The 25725-nt window shown below is 40.3% G+C and overlaps 1 protein-coding gene across 16 annotated transcripts in view; it reads left to right on the top strand.

The window, feature by feature from the left end:
- The window catches only part of LOC129725340 (small conductance calcium-activated potassium channel protein), a 355723-nt gene that overhangs the window by 71123 nt on the left and 258875 nt on the right, over nt 1-25725 (top strand). For 2 of the 16 annotated variants that reach the window (XM_055681023.1, XM_055681019.1), the window contains exon 1: nt 6758-6881. The exons of 8 other annotated variants lie outside the window; for them this stretch is intronic. In XM_055681023.1, the coding sequence (XP_055536998.1) occupies nt 6792-6881 (90 nt within the window). In that variant the 5' untranslated portion in view covers nt 6758-6791. Of the gene's footprint in view, nt 1-6660; nt 6683-6753; nt 6882-25725 lie in introns of those variants that run through there. 6 more of the 16 variants (XM_055681034.1, XM_055681033.1, XM_055681032.1 and 3 more) reach the window with 5 other exon arrangements.

Here is a 25725-nt window from a genome sequence, read left to right as displayed (position 1 = left end):
AATATACGAGATTCGACCCTTTGGAGCACTTTTATACCTTTGGTTTTTCCAGTTATTGCTATACCTTTCTAGGAGAAAGGCAAAAAAATAATTATGAAGTTTACAACTTTTTTCGTAAAAATGTTATATCTCGAGATTGGCTCATATTACCTCGGGATGATAGTTGTTTCTTATGTGAAATTTTCCAAGGAACGCGATGAAATTATCAAATTTAAAATCAAAATGGCTGCATTTGCCGAAAAATGTAAATTTAGTTTTCAAATACAAAAATAATTTATCTGGCAACACTTCCGGTCAAAACTTGTATTATTTCTGGATTCCTTGGTTTATTTTCTTCAAAAATCATCTATCAGTATTTTTCGGACATCTTACGTCTATAAATTGTAAGAAAAAGAAAAAAGGGATGTTTGACAAAAATTGCGTGACTTTGCAATAAAGAGGGGGGTCCTAGAGAGCGGGGGGTATTCCAATCGACACCAAAATTGGGATTTTCCAGAGATACAGTAGATGTATAATTCCCCCAACTTTGAACAAAATCTGTGATGGTCGTGTCCAAGTGGCATGTACACTTTGTATGGAATGACCCATATATATAAATATATATAAAATGAATGTGTATAATTAACCAAAAACATAACGCCAAACTCACAATCCAAAGTACAATCATACTGAAATATTCTAAGGTGTCGTACACAAATTACGTAACGCTAAAAATCTAGATTTAAGACCCCCTCCCCCCCTATGTAACGACTAGTGCTGGGACTATCCGGATTAAAATATCCGGATATCCGACCTCGGATATCCGACAATTATCCAAAATCCGGGTCAACCGGATATCCGGATATTATCCAACAGGGTATCCGGATTTTCGGATAGTCGGATATCCGGATATCCGGATATTGTATCCGAACATAGTTTAATGAGAATTATGTAAATAATTACTTACGAGGGGATGGGGGATTGTGGAAAAAGCTATTTTTCGCGTTACATTTCATTCGAACGAGCTTAAAAGAAAGAAAAAAAAATCCGGATATCCGGATAGTATATCCGGATATCCGACTATTCGATTATCCGTATCCGGATATCTGGACATCCGAATAGTATTCGTTTACACATCCGTGATCCGAGCTTCGGATAACCGGATCACGAATATATCCGGTTAAAAGTCCCAGCACTAGTAACGACCCCTTCATGCGTTACGTGATTTGTGAACGACGCCTAAGGCTAGCGACAGTCACCAAAAGTTACTCAAAAGCACATTGTTGTAAATAATTCGAGGGAAAAGTTTAAGTGAATGTTTACGACTGATAAAATCCATTTAGAAGCAGTGGAAGTTGTTCTCGAGAAATCTTCAATCGTTTCCTATTTTACTACGGTTAGTAATTTTATTTTCCTCCGATTTTTGCTATCGGTGGGAAATAATTCAAAAATACGGACTGCGAAAAATAAGTTGGAAGCAGTGAAACTTTTATGGAAAAGAGTACACTGCCAATTTGATAAAAACGTTTGGTCTCTTTTTATATTATCTCTAGCTAGAAGAAAAACCATACTTTTAGTTTTACCATCAATTATCTCTACTGTCGCCAGCAGCAATTACGAACTTAACCAGAAATCTCCGATAGTGCCATCGTCGTCGCCGTCGTCGTCGTCGTCGTTTTTCACATTAAAATTGAAGTACACGCAAAAGTTGGATGGTACGAAACCACATCAATACTATGCGAAATGAGCACAATTTTCGATTCAGTTAGAAAGCAGTTCAGAAGGAATGTGGCCTAATTATGACGCATTTTTTGTACGGACGTATATCCAATTTTTTTTTCGTATTTTGATCGACGAAAATCATTACAATAACAAAATGTTTACCAGTGATCGCGTCGTTTTACGTTTATGTATATGCATTGGTGAAAGACTTCGAAAAACTGTTCAATCTGCTTCAAAAAAAATTAATGTATTCGCTGGATAACAATTGCGTTATTCTTTCGCACAATGTATGTGCAAAAGCAGATCAAAACTTGTGCGAATAGGAAAAACACAGTAATAGTTCTGGCGCTATTTTTAACCATCAACAGAAACAAGTTTATAAACAATTCTGCTAGTTCAAAATCTAGAACATCTATCAGAATAATGCTTTTCCATTGTTGTAAACCATTCAGTTTTTAAAGAATCTGCAATAAACTCTACACGTTCAGCACATGTAAAGAATTTTCCTTTATTATGCCGCTCCTAATTATGGTGCATTTTCCTATTGCACTCGGTACCACGGTAAAGCCATAAAAATAACGAACACTTTCCACGCATTTTCGCGATTTTGCTGCGGTATATTAGCTAATATGACGGAGCTTTATGGTTTCCAAACTGTAATTGCACTGTGATTATGTAATTTTTTTCAAATCTATTTGAAAATCACCTTAACAAAATAAAATATTTTTCTTTTTCATGTGATAAACAATTTAAATTCTAGATGAGTTAATTTCATCTGACTTTATTATAAACAGATTACGATTGCGAAGACTTTTGCAACAATTTGATATCGATTATTAGTATCATGCTATCAATATCCCAGCAGATTTATTTTTTGTTGGTATCAGAAAAGCTGACCGACTTTCCCATCCAACTTTTCGAAGCTTAAAGTTCGCGACCCAGTCGGATCCATCATAACGAAACATAGCATTCCACTTTGCATCAAGTTTTTTTCACGTTGCTCGTGGCAACTTTTGTGGTCAATCCGTCTGACAACCGTTTCTGGCGTCTTGCACTGCCGTTTGACACAATCACCATGGCCAGCTTTATAAGCTGTGACAGTTCAAAAAGTCATTATTTCTGTAGTCGACAGCATTCTCGTGGTACACTTCCTTATTGTGACGCGTTCAATTCACAATACGTATATTTTTAGAATCCGTTTCGCACACCAAAAGATTCCTTCTCCACTATCCCATCCAGTCGTTAGCCGAAATGTGCGGCCTGCACATAAACACGAAAGCCCACTACCAGCCGAGGATAAAGTTCAATTACGCCGAGTTTACGGATCTCTAAATTTAATAAACTTTGCTGCTGGCTTCATCCGTCTGCCGTTAGGCTGAGTCGGAAAATGGTGGTTAGACAATCGAAATGATCTCCCAACTCCAACGGTACAGACAGGTTTCGGCTTGTCGATTTTATCTTTTACAGTGGTTAAAGATGTACTGTGAATTGAGTATTCGCTTGTTTAATATTAGCTTGTTTAATATTAGAATGCTTTTTTCGTATGCCGAAAGCTACATAGGCCAATAAGACAAATGGGTTCGTTGTTTTAATAACCGATTGTTATACACAATTATAAAGAATTATTATGCATGCTTCGGAATTTGCATTATCTTTATATTTAGGCTTTGGCCATAATAAATTAAAGAGTTAGCTTTATTGGAAAGGAACTACGAAGCTAGACTAACATGCCAAGCCAAAGGTAGTGTGTTCGAATAAGAAAGATTTGGTTGTAGAGTTTCGTTTTCTTAAGTACAGCGCATTGATTTATCTTAACGGAAACCGTGCAAAATTTCTTAAGACTAGTTGGTTTCTTAGATACAACAGCGATTAAGAAAACATAATAATTAAAAATCACATACATAAAATAGACCATTTTAAAACTAATAGCTTATCTACGGACTAACAGACGTAACATTGGAACCCAACTCCACAGACTAACAGACATAACATTTCGAGCAAATTTTCAATAAAATCATCGTTCAGGATGATACCAGTACCACAGACTAACAGACATATCACGTCGAACAAATTTTCAATAAAATTATCGTTTGGATGATTCCAGTACTTTACGTTAGTAACACTAGCACCATCTGCTGTCGTGTTCGCGCTGCGTCATGTATTTCGACATCAGCGCCAGCGTTACTGCATGCGTCAAATGAGGAACTACAAAATATGTATGAGATTGCATGACAGCGCCCCAGACGACGTTTTCGCGCTATGACTGTTATTCGATTGAAAATTTGAAATGAACGTCTTTTGTGGCGATGGAGCTAGGTTCCAGTGTTACGTCTGTTAGTCTGTGCCAGTACTTTATGCTAGCATCATCGGCTGCCGTGTTCACGCTGCGTTTTGTATTTCAACATCAGCGCTAGCGTGCGTGCATATGTCACATTGTGAACTACAAAATATGTATGAGATTGCATGACAGCGCCCCAGGCGGTGTTATCGCGCGATGATTGTTATTCGATTAGAAAATTGAAAGAATCGTTTTTTGTGGCGATTGAGCTAGGTTCCAGTGATGCGTCTGTTAGTCTGTGCTAATTCCATCGCCAGGAAACGATTATTTTAACTATTCAATCTAATAACAGTCATCGCGCGACAACACGGTCTGGGGCGCTGTCATACAATTTTATACATATTTTGTGGTTCCCAAATTGACACATGCATGTACGTTGGCGCTGATGTTGAAATACAAGCGGTAGCGCGAACACCGCAGCAGATGGTGCTAGTGTTATTAACGTGAATTACATACTGGTATCATCCCAACGATGGTTTAATTGAAAATTTGTTCAAAGTATTATATCTGTTACTCTATACTTTAGCTAAGAAAAGTTTGAAATTTCGAGACTATAGCAGGTACCATAACTGAAATATCGAGTTATAGAGAAGAAAAATGACGAAAAAGAAAAAGTAAAATCTCTGGTGAAAAGTAAAGTGGCCAATCTCTGCAATTTCGAACAAAATTGATGCACTTGAAAAACAAACATTTTGTTTTTGTCTTAAAATTACAGTATCTACTGAATTTAGAAAAAGTCCATGTATAATGTCCGAATTTCATACCAACAATTCAAGCCTCTATCAAAGTTTGACCGCAATACAGTCACAAGTGATTTTAAATAACTTATGTCAATTATAAGTAGAACAATGTTGAAAGTGTTGAAAAATTATGAATATAGTTTTGTCTGCTTGCTGGCATAAAAATGTCCAATTGTGCAGAGGCAGATTAGTAATTGAAATAAATGAAGTAACGAATTTATGTGCGGTTATTTAAACGCAGTTATATCTATGAAAAGTATAAAAATATGATAGGTAATCATCGTTAGTTATGAGTCGTGCACGAATGTCACTGTAGACACTGTTATTTAGGTCGAATTTAAAATATCACTAATCACGATTCAAATTTACGGTCACGTCGCCTGCCTACCGTTAGCTTCCAAATGTAATTTTCTCAGGTGGGTCAGAATGATGTACTAGCAAATGATATCATTCTCTGATATTATTTCCAACTTTGACGCTGTTCTGTTTTTATTTTTTTCTTTCTTAGCATTCAAATGAATGGTAGCCTGCGTGATTTGCATCCAGGATTACCTGCAGCAGGTTTGTTTTGCAATACTGCGGTATTTGCTAAATATTTTGTTTCAGAGAAACTGCGGCTCGAGAAATTTGGAAACAAAATTCAATCAAATATGTTTATTACATTATGTACCTTTACGCATGTCGTGCTTTGCATATTCAGTGGAAACAAAAATAAGTCAAAGCTGGGGCGAACAGGAAAAGCTTAGTTTGGTGATACAAATTCGTCAACATAGAATAAAGTCCTACAATGTGTCACCAATAGCGGGAGCGTAAATGTTAGCATCTATAGATGTCGCCATCGGAGGCATTAAACGCATTTCAGAATTTTCGTTATGCTTAATAATTCTGTTCACAAAGCCTGCCACATTAACATTTGATTTTTTTGCGAGCAACGACATCCTGTCAACAGTAAAGATTCGTTTTTAGTAAATCATTGAAATTTACGACCATCAACGCTCTTATTTAAAGCACCCTCGATAACATTAACCCTAGCAATGCTTTTAATTATACCCTGCCATTAAGTTTATGTTATCCAGAGTGCAGCTTCACGACAACTTTTGGGAAAACCTGCGACAGTAAAAAAACCTCCCAGAGTCCTTTTTTATCACAGACAGTTTAAAATCCAACTATAAGCGCCAACTAGAGGTTCGGGATTGGATTTTTTTACTATACAAGCTGCTATTAACGACTTTCCCACCGGCAAATGTGCAATATGCAATCAACTAACAGCACACTTCAGCAGCGTGACTGTCAAGATAACAGCATAAAGGTGAAACTTGGTGTGCTCCCCTTTCAGATTTGCATCCTGTCGTACGATAACACACTATAGCAACACATTATACATATTCGAAGAGCACGGAAGAGTCGATACAAAAAGCCAGCTATGAAGATTGTACTCTAAAAATACTGCTCAGTATAAAATGACAGTCATGTCTAGAAAATTGATATTATCTCTCCATCAAGAAAAAAAGAAAAACGATTGATACTGACGCTTAGGCAAAACTAGTTGAATTCAAATAAATTTAATAAGCGCAGATACAATCAAAACATTTTTTCTAACTCTCAATAGTTTTTAACAGTCAATGAAAAATCAGCTGAAAGCTCGGGCTGTGCTTTTTTTGCCATACATATTTCATGAAACATGTTTTAAAAGCGCAATCGCTTTCAATTGAAACCTCTTATCAAAACTTCCCTTGTACACACTCTGTTCACAGATGTATGCTAATCTTCAAACAAAAGCGGTAATGCAAACAAACAAAAAAAAAACAAACCGAAATCATTGAACAAACTTTTCCGTTTTTGGTTTGCTGAAGCAGTGGGACTCAAGTAGACGGCCTGTTCAAAGAGTTTTCCACTAGTGCAGGTAAGAATGTTTAAATCTGTTTGAGATTCAATTCTTCATCTCGTCTTTTCGTTTCATTTCCGAGCATTTGTTATGCTACAAAACAACCCGACAAGTCGCTCTGTAGCCAATGAAATATTCAGCATGGCATGGAAATAGGTTACCAGTTTCGGAAGAAAGTAATTTTGCTCCAGCTTCTGCTGCTTGCCAACCGGTAGCCGTAAGTAATGGCACTATATATCCGCTAGATTCTGTATATGAATACGAGACGCAAATTAATGCCGACGTTGTCTGGATGAATCCAATCAAAATCTTGAACCGTGATAAATTCTAACGAAACTTTCGAACCTCTTCACAAACTTTTCCTCTCACTCTATGTATTGAAATTCAATTTAAATTTAAATTAACAAAAATGAAACCTAGGTGTGATAGTTAGAAAACTTGACAAATAGAAATGACCAGTGTCATGAAACTGGTTTTGGATTACATAAACGGTCTTCATTGCGATTATCTATCGAGCTAAAGAACAAAAAACCGCCGGCAAAGACGCAGAATCGAGGGAGCTATTCAAGCTGTGTAGAGAGGCGCTGGCTTGCGCGCCGCACTGGGACATTTCCGAGTAGATGGAGAGAGTCGTCTGCCGTATCTACAAAAAGGGTGAGGGGCTGAAGTACTGCAAATACTGCAGCGCCTCTTTTATCAATGCCGCCTATAAAATAATTTCGCAGATCCTGCTCCGTCGTGTATTACCTTTACCCATGTGGTGCGTGGGCCAGTATCAAGCTGGTTTTATAAAGGCCCACGCTTGGAAAAACTGGCGCAAACGTTCACCATTACACAAGTGATGAGCTACGGACGTGTTTCGAGGACAATCTCAAGTCTCTTTTTATCGCCTAGTAGGTAAAGACAAGATGGTAGACTTTACTGTTGACTGTTCAACATCGCCCTTGAGGGAGCGATCCGGAGTGACACGATTTTTAGAAGGACAAGGCACCAAGGAGAATAACATGATCCTCACAACCCATGTCCTTGTAGACAGCGTTGAGCTAGAGATGGTCGACGGATTCGTGTATTTGGGGTCACTGGTGAACGCCAATAATAACACAAGCAAAGAGATCTAGAGACGCATCCGGGCTGGAAATTGTGTTCTACTTTCAGTTCAAAAGACACTGATTGAAACGAGTGCGACGATTGTTCTTTTCGGGCTCGGGACAACATCGTTTGTCACGGCGGACTTGAGTGTACTTGGACTTTTTGAACGAAAGGTGCAGTGGACTGTCTACGGTGGAGTGCAGACGGACGACATAGAATGGCGTAGGCGCATGTATGATGAGCTGCATGCGCTGCTCTGACCCATTGCTCACCTGGCAAAGGCAAAAGGCTACGGTGAGCCGGTCCCGTAGTGAGAGTGCCGGACGACTACTCTGTGGAAGCGCTTTTCTTCCGCAACCCTACCTGTACCAGAAATAGAAGGGGTGTAACGTGCACAATAACTCAACCAGACGCCCTGATAAACTGGCGGAACACAGCCCAAAACCGAGCAGCATGGCGACAACTTCTTGATACAGCACGAGCTACAACGGCTCTTGTCTGCATCATCCAACTTTTGTGTGTACCATGTACGTTAACTGGCTGAAAACGGGAGTACTAGAATTCCGGGCAGTAGTTCCTATTGCAAGCACTTTATTTAAGCACCACATCCACTACAGCGGCGGCGTGAGAGTAGAAAGGGGAGTCGGTTTTGTGCTCATAGGGAAACGGATGAAGCGTGTCATTAGATGAAGGCCGATCAGTGACCGTATATGCGTTTTGAGAATTAAGGTCAATTTTTGCTGGTGTTATCACCAGTGACCCCAAATACACGAACTCGTCGACCACCTTGGAGCCTCTCGCTCGCATGTATTTCGTTTTCGACGCATTCATTCGTAGTCCGATTCGTCCGGCTTCTGCTTTTTATCGGGCGTAAGTATCCTCCGTCGTCGCAAAGTTAAGTGCTATAATGTCAAAGTCCGCGAAGCCCAGAAGCTTAACAGACCTTGTGAAAATCGTGCCACTTGTGTCGATGCCCGCCCTTCCGATCACACCCTTAAGGGCGATGTTCAACAGCAAACAGGAAAGTCCATCACCTTGTCATAACCCTCTGCTCGGTTCAAAGGGACTGGACAGTATTCACCAAACACGCACGTAGCACATCACTTGCGACATGGTGGCCTTGATCAGTCGAGTCAGTTTATCCGGAAATCCGTTATCTTGCATGATCTGCCATAGCTGTTCTCGATCGATTGTATCATAGGCCACCGTGAAGTCGATGAAAATGTGATGTGTGGGCACGTTGTACTCGCGACATTTCTGTAAGATCTGTCGGATCGAGAAGATTTGGTCCGTGGTGGCACGGGCTCCCATGAAACTCGCTTGGTACTGGCCCACGAACCTTCTGGTTAACCCTCTAGTGCCCAGTGCCGCCTTTAGACGAGCTTCAGTCAAACCTCTAAAAAGCTTCAATAAATATTCAATATATTGTGGTCCCCGTGGCTCTGTGGTTAGCGATGTCGGTCGGCTAGCTCTCCCACACGGTTGTGATATCGGGTTCGATTCCCGATCGAGTCGAGGATCTTTTCGATCTGGAAATTTTCTCGACTCAGCACTGGGGCACGGTGTATCGTTGTACTTATCCTATACATACCAAATGTGCCAAAAAACAATATTGATAACGAATTCTCTCAACTAATCTAGTTGATCGAGACCGCTATTAGCCCAAAGGCTAAGCGTGCGATATTGTTTAAATATTCAAAAAATGTCACTAAAGATTCATATTGATTTTTACAAAGCCCGTCTAAATGACAGAACAGGATCTGTGGGAGTATTTTGTAGACGGCATTGAGCTTGTCGCCCTTCTTGTAGATGGGGCAGACGACTCCCTCCATCCACTCGTCTTGAACAACCAGCGGCTATCAACTGGAGAAGTTGCTACAGAGTACCTGCAGAAGGCTCATGAGCAGATCGAGGATCAAGTTGAAGGTAACCTGAAAAAACAGTGGAGGCATATCCACAGTACAATCAGCACCACAGCGGGAGAAGTGTTGGGTACATCTGCGACAGCCACGTCCAATAAGTGGTTTGACGCCGAGTACCAGCGAGTGACGGATGAAAATCACCGCGCCAGAGTTCTCATGTTAGCCACGGCTGTGACTCGTCAAAGCGTAGGAAGATACCGGGAAGCTAGAGCTGCTGAAAAAAAGAAACGTCCGCCGGAAGAAACGACAGCATTAGGAGCGTATTCTTGCGGAGGCGGAAGGTTACTTCTCCAGGTACGATGCGAGAAGCTTCTACAAGAAGATTAATGGAATCAGGAACTTCGAAACTCGTCAGCCCATGTCATGTACAACGACAGGGAGGGGCCAAAACGAATTAGGGTAAGGAACGGCTTAAGCAGTGGCACCTATTTTAATCAGTCGAAATTAACGGGCCTCAATCTCCTGAATTTCGATCAATATCGTCAATTCAATGATGAGAACGAAAACTCTGATTAACTAGCTTACGAATACATAAAATACCATTCAACACAGAAAAATATTTGAAAAACCATCAAATCTCTATTTAGGCGCTATTTGGGTGCTGAAGAAGATCTCCTGCAAAACAGATACTAACTGCTTAAAAGGTTCGAGGTGATTGGAATAGTGTCCCTCGTTAGGAAACTTTAATTGATTATTGTTAAAATTGCTAAATCGGTTTTATAATTTAAAAACAAGGCCTGACAAAGAAATAGATAGAGAACAAATTGATATACTTATATTTGTATTTCTCCTTACACGCATCAATTGACCATCTGTACTTTCTGTGCGAGGCGACGGTTGTTCTTTTTTTCCAAGCGAAAGCGTACTGCGGCGCACACTAACGAAGCATAATCTAATAAAACTGGTGCGAATACTCTTTATACTAGAGCGATGAATCAATTTTCAACTGCATTTGTCAAAAAATACTATGATAATTACTGGTTTAATAGATTTGCAGTACCTATTTAGATTGGTTTTCCAAAAGATCCAACAAAAAAGTTAGATCACTATTTTTAAAAGAATCTTTTATTATTAGAAAAAATCTATAAGTTTTCTAATTCACTGCAGTCGCAGATTGATCCCATCTTTTGCACTTGCGAATGGTATATCTTTGCAATCAACTATACTATACTATACTATGAAATTCTCCAGCACGTATCCAGTGCCAATGTGGTGTCCGAAACTTGACCCGAAATAGGTTTCAAGCACGACTGCCCGATTTTATTTGTCGTCTCGGTTTAGTGCTTTTCTTATCTGTCCACCTTTGCCACATTAAATTTCTTACGGTTTTGCTAGTGTATCCATCCAGTAGAACAAGCGACGTGAGCATTCGAAACGCTGATATTTTCGCTCACCACAGCCTTAGTGCTTACGTCCAAACTTATCCTCCTTTGCAGAAGTTTTGCGAGCACACAAACAAACGCGATAGTAACGTGTTTGAAATTCAACAAGTTACCGACGAAATGGCAATAAAACCAAAACAAACGTGTCATTTAGCATTATTTTAAATTTTTTACTTTTGTGGATTGAATCGTTAAATTGGCAACACATGTTGGATAGTACTACATGGATGTTAACACAAAAGTTATGCTTTAATTTGTGTTAGTTTATTAGATTTTACCCTGCGACATTATTATGGCAACTGTCATAGTACCTAAATACATCACATCATGTCACACAAGTTCTGATATAGGTATTGCGCACACAAAGCCAACCATTTCTACGAATTTTCAAGAAATAATGAAACAATTTGATAAAAGTTAGATAACTGAAATATTTAGAAAAATAAAGAAAACATTTCTGACCGTTTTTTCGATGATTTTATTTCTTATATCTAGAAAAACATTTCAAAAGGTCCTGTCTGCTTTTATCGTTTTTCCGGAGTGTCTTTTTATTTTGGTAATGGTTCAGCTTTAGTAACTCTCACAAGCGTGGTTCTCGTTCAGAAGGCTAGAGTGATCCCTGCACTATCAACTCGTGCAAATAACGTGGCATAAAAGGTGTTTAATAAGTTGTGGTGATTGAAAGAAAGTGATCGATCAAAAAAATCGATCAAAGCAGATAGGACCTTTTGAAATGTTTCTCTAGATATAAACCCATTCGTTCGTTCGAAAATTTCTCATTCGCAATCACACTGGAATTATTATCCAGCACAGTATAATTATTAACTCTCTTCAGTTCTCTAAAACTCCAGCTGGGCCAATTATTTTCCTGTCCACCGAAAGTTTCCAAGAAACGAGCAAAACGTACAACTGAAACTGTAACAACCAAAAAGATTTTCATCTACCCCATCAGAAGAAGTGCGGGGAGGTTCGATCCAACACTTGTCAACGGTGTGGTCCAGTATTGCAAAGCATGCAACAATCCACTGTGCCTCTTGAAATATTCTATTCGAGACTGAGCCATTCGAATCGACCCCAGACAATGCAATGTCGACTGAATGGGTCTTTTGGGAAAACGATAACATTCTGTTGTGTCAACCGACGACTCACCCAGTGGCGTTCAATGTGTTATTTGAGGCGGCCCAACCACCGTCTGACCACATGAACGGTTGACCGTAATACCAAGGCGTTCGACCGTTAAGAGAGACGGGTCGAGCGTATAATTACTATTATTTTTATAGGGCTTTACAAGCATTGTGACAAATGATTTTATTGGCAATGAAATAATTCAATGTTTTATTTCGGCTCTCGAATCGCTCCCAAATGCAACCTTAAAAAGAAAAGCAGCATTGATTTCACTCTTGTTTTCTGAATTAAAGCCGTGCTGTTTAAGGAAGTTTCAAATTGATTGGCTTGATCGGCAAACCATTATCGTTTCGGACAATGATATCATAGTTGCAACCAATGCATCTGTTTTGCTGCAAAGTTTTTCACGTTTCTTCCTAACGCCTCCAAGCATTATATACTCTTGACCTGCAGAAACTTTGTAATACATTGTTAAGGTTTTGTTAAGGTAGAAACTACTGACTCCTCAAGATCCTCTAAAAGCGCATAAACATTGTTTATGAGTAAAAACGGACTGTATGGATGTTAGTACCGACATCTTCAAGGCTTAAAACTACTTTTTTTTCGAATGAAACAATGATTCGAATCATGGTTTTTTAAGAAAACACAAACTTAGAGAAAGAGAGAGCCAACCTCATGAATTTGTTTTTAAATTCGTTGTATATTAAATAATTCTGTGGAATCTTTTAACAGTGTACCGCAGCTATCTTTATTTCAACCGGTTATTTGCGCGACAGCCAGTCCCCTCGTTAACCTGAGCGCTCTTGACAAGGATATTAAAAAGGCAAATGTGCGACCATACACGTAATCAGAAAACAGTCTGGGGGCATTTGTTCCGGATTGGAGTTTGATTTCCCGTGACACAGTACCGTTGTTCGTTTTTTCTTCTGCTCCTCCTGAATGAAATTACTAGCAACGGCCCCGTGCACGTTAAACAGGGCTCGTAGAATAGGTAAACCGAGTTAACGGTTTGCTTCAAAAGCAAGAGTGTTGAAAATATAAAAAAGATGGTACACATAAAAGTACAGTGAGATAAAACCGCTTCACAGTAATCTTATTCTATCTATGAATAGAGACACAATGCCTCGCTGAGTATCTTTTTCATTAAAATAGTTAAAAATCTCAGGTTAAAAACTCTGGAAAGAGTTTACATACGAAAATATAATCCACGCTATAAGGCATTTCATTAATGACCGAACTACACAAGTTCTAAGCAGTGGATGACAGTCTAATTTCCCTTAGAAAAAAAAAACAAAATCTACGGTTTTACCGTAGAAAGCATTTAAGGAACTTTTTTTTCCTGTTTTCGATTTGATGTGTGGGAATGTTGAGTATAACCCAGAACAATTATAATTTTTCACCCAGCCACCGAATCCAGTACTGCTCTGCAGAGAAAATAATTTTTGACCATTAGTCATAACAAGGACTCCCGACAGATTTTTTTAGCGACGATTTGACGTTACATAGTCGAAGTCAGTAACACGCACATTGTATTGTGTGGTATGAAACGGATTTTTCTTAGTCTTCCACGCTAAGTTACATTCGGAAATTCGTTTCCATTGCTCTAATTTTCACGAAATTATAAAAAGAGATAAGTTATGTTTTTTTTTTTTCAGTTATTGTCTGGAGAAGGAGAGACAGGTATAGTCGAAAAGCTTTCTTTGTTAGCTCCACAATACGATATATTCTTTACACAGGTGGTTGGTTGAGTAATTTCATTTCCTATTCCAATTCAACTCAGCTCAACATTCTCCCGTTCAAGATTGTTCTTTTTGGATAGAAATGATCCTTTATGTTAGTCGATTGCCAGAAACGGCCAATAGTAGATAAATATTATTTAAAATGGTGCTGAAATAGAGCTTTTTTTAAAGTTTCAAATGATAAAATGAACTGAAATGGCAAGAAATCAATACCGTGAAATCATCAATAGAAATAATGAAAATTAAATGGCTTTAAGAATATTATGCTCAATATTGAATGTTATTGAATTCAACATTCGATTATTCAACATTTCTTAAGACAATCGGAATCCATAAGCTTAAATCTTGATGTTCTGTACACTTAACGAAAACTCAACGTCTTTTCAACTGACTGACTGAACGACTGTGCTACTTCTTAAGTTCAACCGTTAAATACAAAATATATAAGCTAATCCTAGTCTTTAGGAAATCATGGTGGATTTTATAGAAATTTTGAAGAGGTTTCGAGGTCACAAATACTTTTTTTGCATTTTAATTTTATATTGCAAACTTGCATCCCTAAAATGAATTCAAATTTTAACCTGCATACGATTCTTAAAAGTTTTTTTTTCTGCGTTTTATAAACAGATCGATTAAAAATAATTTTATTCCTCCAAAGTGTTTAATAAATTCATTGATTTTCTAACTAACCCAAAATTAAATTATGAAAAAGTGCAGGAGAATTTATATCAGAAAACCATTTTGCATTTCCCGAACACCTGACTATATAGTCATCGCTGGTCGGCTTTCTAGCTACATGCTCAGTACACCGAAGCCTGCCATATTTATTCGATTTGTATGCCTGGTACACTTGATTGTTCATGCGTCTACGTCAGTCACCATCTCCCAGTTTGTCACCGAAAATTGAGCGCAAGATCTTAAGCTCAAAAACATCAAGAACTCGCCGATCGGCTTCACTCACTGTCCATGCATCATGGCCGTAGAGGGCTACCGGAAAAATCAGTGTTTATAGAGTGCTAATTTTATGCGGGTTCGCCGGCTGCGAGACCTTTGTGGTTACGCAATCCGTAGAAAGCCCTATCTGCAACCTCCACCAGCCTTTTTATCTCACAGCTAAGCATGTCGCATGTCACGAACATACCCAATTAAATGAATTCATGGACGATTTCAAATGATACCCCATGTTCTGACAACCACCATGTACTTGGTTTTGATCGAATTCATGACAAGCCCTATTCTCGCAGTTTTCCTTTTCAGAGATTAAAAGACCTCTTCTACTGCACTACAGTGAATACCAACACGTAATGATGGTGCCACTACTTTGCATGTTAAGCAATAATTTTGATAGCCTGTAAGCCTACTTCAAATCATCTAACGTTACGAAAGCGTCTGATTTCTTACCGGCTAGCGTAACGCAAGATGTGACAATTCACCATAACCTATTTCGCTTAACTGAATCATAAACTGCCCTGAAGTTTTTGAACAGAATAGATAAAGTGTTTAGCGTTCCGTTTTCCGTAACACTTGGAAGACTCCTCGCAATCCTTCGATCAATAGCCTGCACCCCTGCAACGCCTGCATAATTGGCTCCTGTCGGGCCTCTTGCAAGTCCAGGACTTATGTCCTCCCTCAAAGCACCTGAGGCAAACGTCCGGTGCTGAAGTATACCGAGAGGACATACTGACCTTCGGAGGCGGATTGACTCAGTGGCCACCTCTCTCCACATTTTTTTTGAAGGCTTGTGCGTCATCGGATCCCTCTGTAATTTCATCCAGGTTTTTGAGCTGAAAGAGTCTCCTTTAAGGTGAGCGCCCGAACCCGTACCTCTTTGCCAAGGACCTACTCGGCTACCGCCTTGTGGTAAGAGCCCTTGTTTTTCGCATACTTTCGGAGCTCAAAACCATTTCGCCAGTGTGAGAACGACGGATGGTCCTCACATCCGCCCCTAAATCTTTGAGCTGGGTTTCGCTCCTCATTTTCTTCAAACCTTCAGAGTACTTAGACAAGTCAGTCTTCCCCCCTGCTCATCACATTTTTGACCTTGGGCGGGCGTTTTTTCGCCGCTCCATCTAATCTTTTCACTTCCCTGGTACCCTTTTCCAACTACGGCAACCCATGGGTTTCCCGCAGTCACCGCTCCGGTCAATGTGTCGGTCTTTGAGCCTGTTAGTGTGCGAGACCAGCCCCACCAACCGCTTCTTCACGTTCTCGAGGGCCGCTTCCCTCGGGGACTGCCTAGTTTGCTTACCGACCTGCTCCGTAAAGCAGATCGCGACGAATTAGGGCATGAAGGCATTGGTCTGAACCTGCTTAGTTTTAGTTGCTCTCCCAGTCCTCAGCTCTTTTTAGAGGCTTCAACTCGAGCCACAAGTTCGGCGTACTCCTTTTGAGCTTCGTCGATGGTGGTCCAAAGTAGGAGGAGGCTCTACTTCAGGTCGCTGGCGATATTGCTCCTATTCGCCGCGAACACGATGATCGCATCGAGCTGTCCGAAGAGCGCTGCTACCCTAGGCCGCTTGTCCCTGCTCTTTTCGATGGCCTGACTAGCAAGAGACCATCGACCGTTATATCCGGTATGGTAACTGACGTGATAGCCTTTACTCCGCTGGGTTTTGCCGCATCCGTCTCCGCCTTTTTCTGCGGAGACCGCTGGATACCTCGCGTGAACTTGTTTTTTGTTCGTTGAATTCATTTCTCGTTTAATTGGTCCCCTTTCCAGCCATTATCCTTATTCATAATGAGTGGTCGCCTATATACCATGGTGGTCTATACCGAAGAAGTGAGGTCCCTAAGAGTGAGGCCTTAAGAGTAACTATGTCGCCCTCGACTGGCGTAAGTCAGGAAAAGGAATATGTTTCTGAGACCAATTCCCACCATCTGATCCTTCTCCTGCTTGATTTCCATCAGGCAATGAACGCGGGACGTACCAGAAGGCCTGCCAGGTTTTACGGGACCAGGTACCACCTCGCCGTTTCAAGCCGCTATCACACGACTTTACTAAGGGAGCTCGATGCAAATGCCAGCCCAGAGGCGTGGTACCATAACAAAGTCCGACTCAAGTCCGTTTTCTTCTCCACCAGTTGCCATAACTGGTACCTTACTGGCTTCAGCCCCAATGGGAGGGTTAGTATACTTTGAATGGTGGGAGCGGCACTACTCGCTCCTTCGAAGATGCTTCCAAGTACTTGTGGCTTTTGCGAGAAATCTACTGCCCAGTGTCCTACCATCACTACCCCTAGGCGATCTCCTGCTGCTAGTCCGGGACTATCGGGTACTATCAGTGGTAACGCACATATTGCATGACCTCGGCGATCGCCACACGCCGACCCGTGATGGCATGCAGCTCTGCCGGTCAGATGGATGGTACGATGCAGCTATTCGCTCTCGACTTTGAAGAGATCATTGTGATCTTGCTCCTTTCGACACTTTTATTTTCCTCCTTTCCGTTCTAAGTTGTTACTTCGAACAACTGTCCATCTCTGGTCTATTATACATGACTGGGCTGACAGGTTTCGGTATTCTGCCACTACTCCCTCTAATTGATAAGCGCTGGACAACGAGTAAGATAGGTTGAACATCCTCGTTGTCCTCGAATTTAAATGGTCCCACCGGGAACTTACCTTTTTTAGCAAGGTGGCGGGGAAATTTTCACTATTTTCAACCAATCTTTGGATCAAGGGAAGTTTCCTGTGATCGACGAAATGTCAAAAACTATCGTGGAATAACTAATCTGTCAGCCGCTTCTAAATTGTTTGAAATACTTGTAAGCTCTTTTGTATTGAATTGCACACGCAACTACATTTCTTCGAACCAGTATGTTTTTGTTCCTGGACGATATGTAACAACAAACCTGATGTTAAAAAACAATTAATCAAAGTTTCATGTACGTAGTCTTCATAAATCAAGAGAAAATTAGATTGCAAAATTCGAGTTGATCGCGACCACGTCCCGATTCACCTTAAAGCTTCCTTCGACCGAATCGATCATCGAATACTGTTGAAAAAAATTTTCCGTTTTGGTGCACGGTTTATGAATCATTCCTGTGCAATAGAGTTTTGCATGTTAAGCTTCGATCTGGTGTATCGTCCACGTTCGCAAACAAGTCTGGTGTACCACAGGGTAGTAACCAAGGACCGCTTCTTTTCATTCATCCCCATTGTCTAAAAGCTCTATACTACTCATTTGTACGTCCTCTAATAGAAAACGTAAATTTGATATGGAGCCCGCACAAGCTTTCATGCAACCTGCGTCTCGAGCGTATACAGAGACGTTTAATCCGATTGCCCCTGAAAGCCTTACTTTGGCGTGATCCTACAAATCTGCCACCCTACCCGGATCGTTGCCGCCTGCTGGACTTGACACTTGACTGTATGCATTGCCAAGATTTTGATTTGCTGTCTTTGATGAATTTTCGTGCATCTTAACGTTTGCTGAGGTCCACTTCGATGCTTTTGAACCAGTTCCATCGTACGAACTTTGGTTATTATGAACCTGTTGTTTTTGTGTGAGAACATTCACGAGTGTCGAGCATCATTTTGAATTTGGCGAGCCTAGTCATATTTTCAAACATTTAATAGCTAAGTCTAGCTCTTTTTAATGGTTATCCTTAATTTCATTAAGATTTTACGTCAGTTAATACGTTTAGGAATAGACAAATCTGCTCACGGACACCTGAGAAGAGAGCTCAAGGAGTGCGGTTGAATTTAACCGAACCTACTAAAACTCCTCCAGTATTCAGCCCTTATCTTCCCGGAACTTCCCAGAATATTACGTCTAGAAGTAGCTTTTTGTGCTTCATGCACCCTCATTACACTTACATCTCAACCACCTGGAGACTGGTAGTTAGTTACTACTGTCGTGTTGGTGGTCGACCACCGACACACGTTGTAGTTCCAACACTATCTGAGAGACGGCTGCAAAAATTACATTCCAGGTATCCGGGACTTCGCACATCATTCGAACCAAGTTGTCCGGGGTAGTGTATGGCCCGTTTACCACCATCATGTCACTTCTCGCACGCACAAAACGAGAGCATACAAAAAAGACATGCTCAGCGGTCTATGCCACATCCACGTACTCTGTACACATGCAACCATGGCCTAACAGGATGTGTTATCTATCCTTCGCGAAATTGGACCATTCCCGCTGCCATTTAGGTAATCATCAACAATGATCTTCTAGTACCGCGTATGCATTCTGAGTCATGTTGGTTGAAGCACTCTACATCCTCCTCGCCAGACAAGACACAGACGAAATTATTTTAATTTGGATTGTGAAAAAAAAAAACAAATCAAATACTACAGCGATACTAACGTATAATTTTAAAATGAAGACCACGTGATTCCGTCGCCCTATCGCATCGCTCTGATCTCTTTGCTGTCTCACCAAAAGAATTCTTCCATAGTTTTTTTTATCATGGGAGAGTAATACATATTAAGAGATTAGAAACATAGAGCTATGAGATCTATGGTGGTGTAATAGGCAATGCAACTGACCGAAGATAAGAAGTTGTGGGCTCAAAAGCCACCTGCTGAATTATATTTTCCCAAAGATTTTATTATCTATTTCCATTTTTTTTGACGTAGAATTACGTCTCTCAGGAAGTTCGGCTACATACTCGGCTACATAGGGATGTAAAATCTAAATCTAAATCTAAATCCGGAAAAAGTGTAAAATACGTTTAATTTCAAATGCTAATAAATCGGTTAGTTTTCGATGGATTTCTTCTTTCATTCTTGCAGCAATAGATAATAAAATCTTCTAAGATTTCTACCAAATGGATAAACTTGTAATTTTATTATTCGAACTATTGTACTTTTAAAAACTGTCAAAACGCAAAATTCGACCTCTTATTGGTCGTTATATGATTGCTTCCCAAGCACGGTCAACAGAATTATAGACCTAGTAATTCGGAATGCTCTTTTTGGCCTGTATAAGAGCCTGTTCAGCCGAAACTGCTCATATTAGTCCTAGACAGTGACTACAATAATCCTTCCTTAACAGTACCAGCTGTGGGAGCGGATAGCATCAGCTGGTGCAGCTGCACTTTCCCTAGTAAAAGCTGCTTTTGTGCAGTAGCGATCAGTATCAGTAGTAGCTACATTAGCCTGCACCTCCTCTAATAAAAAGTTGCCGTATTTTGACAACACACAAAGGTTTAAAAATGCTGGCTTTCAAAGTACATGGGCCGTCAATTTTTTAGTGTGCAAACAGCTTGCAACTGTGTTATCAGAAAAATGTTTTAAACTCCTCTATCGGGATAGCAAAAAGATGCGATCAACATTATATCCGATTTGAAATTGAACGACAACAGTCCTTATAAGGACAACACACAAATTATTGAAGATATAATATTTTCTTGTTTTGCGCTGGAATTAGAAGTAAAATGTTATTTTATTTTAATCTGCATGCACTTTGACTGTTGAAACTTGTTTGCGTTGTATAGTGATTGTTACATTCCTGTTCAGTGATGTATGCGCAAACTAAAATTCGGTAGCACTTCCAATCCTCTTTTGCACAAAATTTCAAACATATTCAATACAAGTAATGCAACAAACAACCTTATGTAGTTCTACGCCAACCTTGCGGTTGTGGCTTTGCATACAACCCTTATGATTTTTTTATTATTCTATCGTAATCATTACTTAAACTGCCTAAATTAAAATTGAAATTTGCCTAACTGTCAACAATAGAGAAATACGTTCATTATTTATCTGAAATCATTTAATTTATCGAAAGCAACCTGCACTACAAAGCAATTACTTTAAATTATTTGCATTTCAGAACCATTTAGGAATCACACTGTAATTAAGAGCTACGTCAAGTTGAATTGAAACGTTATCAAAATGGAATTCATAATAAAATAATTCCATAGTCCCTATAGTCCTCCTCCTCAACGCGGTTCATGATGAAGTAACCTTTCCTCTACCGAGTTTCTGCTAATCTGTTTCACTCAATCAACATTTTCAGCACTGTATCTACTGTTTCACACAGCTGGTGATACTGTGCATGCTGTTTGTAAGCCAATTATTTACATCACCTGCACTGTCCTCCAGCGAAAGATCGCTTTGCATTGCACACGGATGATTTCAAATTGTATGAGCAACCCGGGATCAAACGTACGTGATTTGAGTGCACAACGGTGTCCCTCGTTTGACACAATCTTGTAGAGTTGTTTGTTTGTCTGTTGGTCAGCATTCGATAACAGCGACATACTTTTAACAGTTAGTATTTCATATGCGTTAAAATGACAACATATTATAAGAAGAAACTTCTTCGGACTAATCAGTTGGAGTGGGTGCTAATGCTGCCACGAAAAAAAAACTCGCTCCAATAAGTCCGAACCATCACGTTCGCAGGATACTATTGAAAAACAGCACAAAGATCTGGGCATATCAAATCGAACCGGAAATTATTTGCGGTATTCCACTTCACTGAAAACGAAACCTGCAGAAAACACAAAAAGCACCAATAATCTAACGGTTGTTCCCAAATGGGGTATGATTTTTGCAGCTGCTTGTTATCAATCTACCGGAACTGTCTCTTGTCTTTCTAATATGCTGCCGCAGCTGAAAAGATATATGTCAGAGAAAGTTTCTCCCTGCTCAGTAGTCGGATCTTCGGATCGATGGTGCTTCCGTTTCGGAAACTGGCCAAGTGGACGAGCAAATATCCATTGGAAATACGAGACTGAACCGCTGCAATTTATGCGGACAAAGGACATTCTTATCAGAAAGAAATCTCTTTCATCTAATAAGAGTATTTGATTGCAAATACCAGCTTTGCGCACTTTTTTTTAGTATATATCATCGTAAGCACGTCCCAACTAGGCAAAAGTATTAATTTATTCGCCGCATTGTTCACTTTCAGATGTGCTTCGGATTGAACAAAACTTTCGAATTAGAGAATTTAATAACAACGAATATATCAATACTGCGAATATGAATACCGCTGGTTAGTTCATACAAACAAAAGTTCAAGTCGTATTCGTTTGATTCGCACAACTTTTGCTTTGTCATTGCATATTACACACTAATACCACAGACTAACAGACATAACACTTCGAACATATTTCCAATAAAATCATCGTTCGGATGATTCCAGTACTTTTAGTCAGTAACACTGCGGGGGCCTAGTGTGGTTGGTAACGTCTCCGCCAACTACGCTCGACGCCTGGGTTCGAATCCCACCGCCGACATAGGTGTCGATGGTTGTGAGGTGGCGTGATCCACTCACAACCAACCCCACTGGTCTAGATTCAATCCTAGCCGACACCGGGAGATTTTCTGAGGCGAAAAATCTCTGGGATCACGCCTTCCATCGCATGAGGAAGTAAAGCCGTTGGCGCCGGTCCGTTAGTAAACGGGTCGTGAGTTAGGGTCCTGGGTGTTGAGTCGTCTCCCTGGGCGTCGGTGATTGGCCACAACAGTGGCGTAACTAGGCCGACGGAAAATAAGCGAGAATAAAAAAAAAGTCAGTAACACTAGCACCATCTGCTGCCGTGTTCGCGCTGCGTCATGTATTTCGACATCAGCGCTAGCGTTACTGCATGTGTCAAATGGGGAACTACAAAATATGTATGAGATTGCATGACAGCGCCCCGGGCGGCGTTGTCGCGCGATGGCTGTTATTATTATGTTATGTAATGATCGTTTTTTGTGGCGATGGAGCTAGGTTCCAGTGTTACGTCTGTTAGTCTGTGCTAATACAATACAATGACATTGTGCGCTAAGCAAAACAATAAATGCTACACATAGCAGGTTTTGCCGACTAATTCATCAATAGTAAATATGCTTACATACTTGACAAAAGTTGCGTCGTACTCGCTATGCAGATTTCGTCGTTTTACAAAATTCATTACTCTACTCTGAGCGACGCTAAAAACAAACTGTGATGGAGTGATTATACGAAAATGTAAACAATAATTGTAACGCTTGAATTTCTTGCCATTTTTTCCAACAGTGCATTTCTAAATGCTGAGACGTTTCTCATTTAGGGTATCATTTCTCATTTCTCACAATAGAGACAAATCTATTAGATTAAGTATCACTTTGGTTGCCATTTATGGAATGGAATACTTCCCATTCTCTTGCTATTCTCTGCACACACTGCAACAAAACAAACAAAACTATGGCCTGAAACATGCTGAACACCAAAGCGAGCGATCGGGCGAGATTCTTGCCGTAGGTTGATGAACAGCTGTAAGTAGAGCTGTTCATTAACCTACAGCAAGAATCTTGCCCGACCGCTTGCGTTGGCGTTCAGCATGTTTCAGGCCCATGACGATCATGTGCACACGCTACCGGCACACGCACAGCTATTAACAGTGGCCAAATGGCTAAAAGCAAACGCGATGCAACAGGACCAGACAATATAATCAACATGTCCAAATATTTTTAGCAATGCTGTGCAGTGCTACGATGCCGGTTGGTCCGTCTGCCCTCCGTCAGTGGAACGCTGCAATCGAATGAGTCGCCTACCCAGTTGCTGCTCAGTTGGCTGCGGGTTGAGCCAGTTTCCATTTTCATTAAAAGTCAATCATCCTTTTGCTGCACTGCCGTGAGATGACATTGGGACGTAGATCCAAGTGATAAATTTTTCAGTACGGCCCAAAAACGAATGAATTTCTTACCACTTTTGTATTGTAATGGGTGCCTACGTCACTTGTTTTTTTGATTTTATGCAACGTACGAATAAGTAACAAGAAAAAGGAATATACCAGAAGATAGGTCTTCGAATAATGAACAAATTGGCATGAAAAACCCATATTCGAAAAAATGGCACTTACGTCACTTTGTCATCTCACGGCAGTGCAGTAATCGGTTATACAATGGAGATTACGATATAGTTTTTATGCGTGACTACTGAAAGTTAAACTTGCCATGCAAAACAAAGAATCGTAAACTAGAGAATGGCAAGGAAAGTACATAAACATTTTCGATACCTGCTACGACTACGACCGGAGTTGGGAAATGAACACGAAGAAAAAGAAAACCTCAGTTATACACTTTTTTGGATATTTGTTATCGCTATCCTAAAGGTTTCGGCGAATGACAGAAAAATAAATCCACGCCTCGGTGCGAGATGTGGCGAAAAAGTTTCACGTGAGAGCGTCTTTCGTACAGAGGACCAGAACACGAGCCGGACTACTATTGTTTAAGGTCCAGAAGTCCTCAAACCAAGAAGAGAAGCAGAATACGACCGCGAAAAGTCGTGCGCGGAAACTGTACGATCAAAAGTTTACCAAGCCACACTGCTGCTCATCATCCATGAGACATATATCAGGGCAGACTTTAAGCAGCTTCTGGGAAACCTATGAGTGACCTCAGGACGGCAAGTCATTTGCACGTGCGGAAAGCACTCCGTTCGTCACCAATAGCACTATGATTTGGCAAGTGTATCTGAAATAGTGCCTCCAGAAGCGCCTCCTTCCTTTTCTCAAGGCTCTCGATGGTCCGACGCTCTTCTGGCCGAATTCGCCATCCTGCCACTTCTCCAAGGAGATGGTGGCACAAGGCGAACGGAGTCGATTTTGTGCCGATAGAGCTGAACCCCCCAATCACTCCGGAACTGCGCCTGATCCAGAAGTACTTGGCCATTATGAAGGGACACCCTGTAGAACGACCTGAAGTTGTGAAGAATATTATATGGGAATCGACCGTAATGTTGATATCGGGGAATTTTGGCTAAGCGGTCTTTTAATTTGGAACAAATTATTTGATTCTGTCCAACGTTTCAACACCGGTTGGTGTCTTCATTAGGGAAAAGAACGAGGAACAATATCATTTTTTTCCTGATGAAGACACCAACCGGTGTTGAAACGTTGGACAGAATCAAATAATTTGTTTCAAATTAAAAGACCGCTTAGCCAAAATCCTCCGATATGTTGTGAAGAATGTTGAAGAAATGAAGAGGGTATTGACGTATGGGTTAATATACTGAAAACGGTCGGTTCTGAAGTCGTGCAGAATCTTATGGCTGGGGTTAAGGCTAAGGTACGAGCATTCGGTTCTACAGGTGAAATGAGCAAAACGAATGAAGTCAAAACAAGGTCCTATTATTTCTTTATACTCCCTGATGATTGGGTGGCAATTGGATGAAAACTCGAATTTTGTCTGTGCATATTTGAAGTGAAACACCCTTCAATTCATATCGGTTCTAGGTTCAATTTACCCGCGAAAAAACTCTAAAGCTTAACTCAGATTGATTCAAGGTTTTAGCACAGACTAACAGACGTAACACTGGAACCTAGCTCCATCGCCACAAAAAACGTTCATTTCAAATTTTCAATCGAATAACAGTCATCGCGTGAAAACGTCGTCTGGGGCGCTGTCATGCAATCTCATACATACTTTGTAGTTCCCCATTTGACACATGCAGTAACGCTGGCGCTGACGTGGAAATACATGACACAGCGCGAACACGACAGCAGATGATGCTAGTGTTACTAACGTAAATTACTGCAATCATCCAAATGATGGTTTTATTGAAAATTTGTTCGGCGTGTTATGTCTGTTAGTCTGTGGTTTTAGTGTTGAATTGTGGAGAAAGTTGAGAAATGGCTTAGGGTGTCTATTTTATCATCTCTTAGTGGAGTTTTGTTGTACCAAATTCGGGGAAATCGTAACAAATATCTATTTTGTTATGACCAAAACGAGCGTATCCAACGTTAATTCTTTGCGAAATTGGAATCTCTTATTGTGAGGTACATTCAAAAGTAATTATTTTCATTTTCGTCTACATAATAATAAGTTGCGATTAGTGTAAATTCCACAAATATATAAATACTAGCATTTAGGATTATG

This window comes from Wyeomyia smithii, chromosome 2 (assembly GCF_029784165.1).
Source record: "Wyeomyia smithii strain HCP4-BCI-WySm-NY-G18 chromosome 2, ASM2978416v1, whole genome shotgun sequence".
Taxonomy (NCBI): Eukaryota; Metazoa; Arthropoda; class Insecta; order Diptera; family Culicidae; genus Wyeomyia; species Wyeomyia smithii.
Note: the sequence above shows the minus strand (reverse complement) of the source record. Positions and strands in the feature narration are given on the sequence as shown.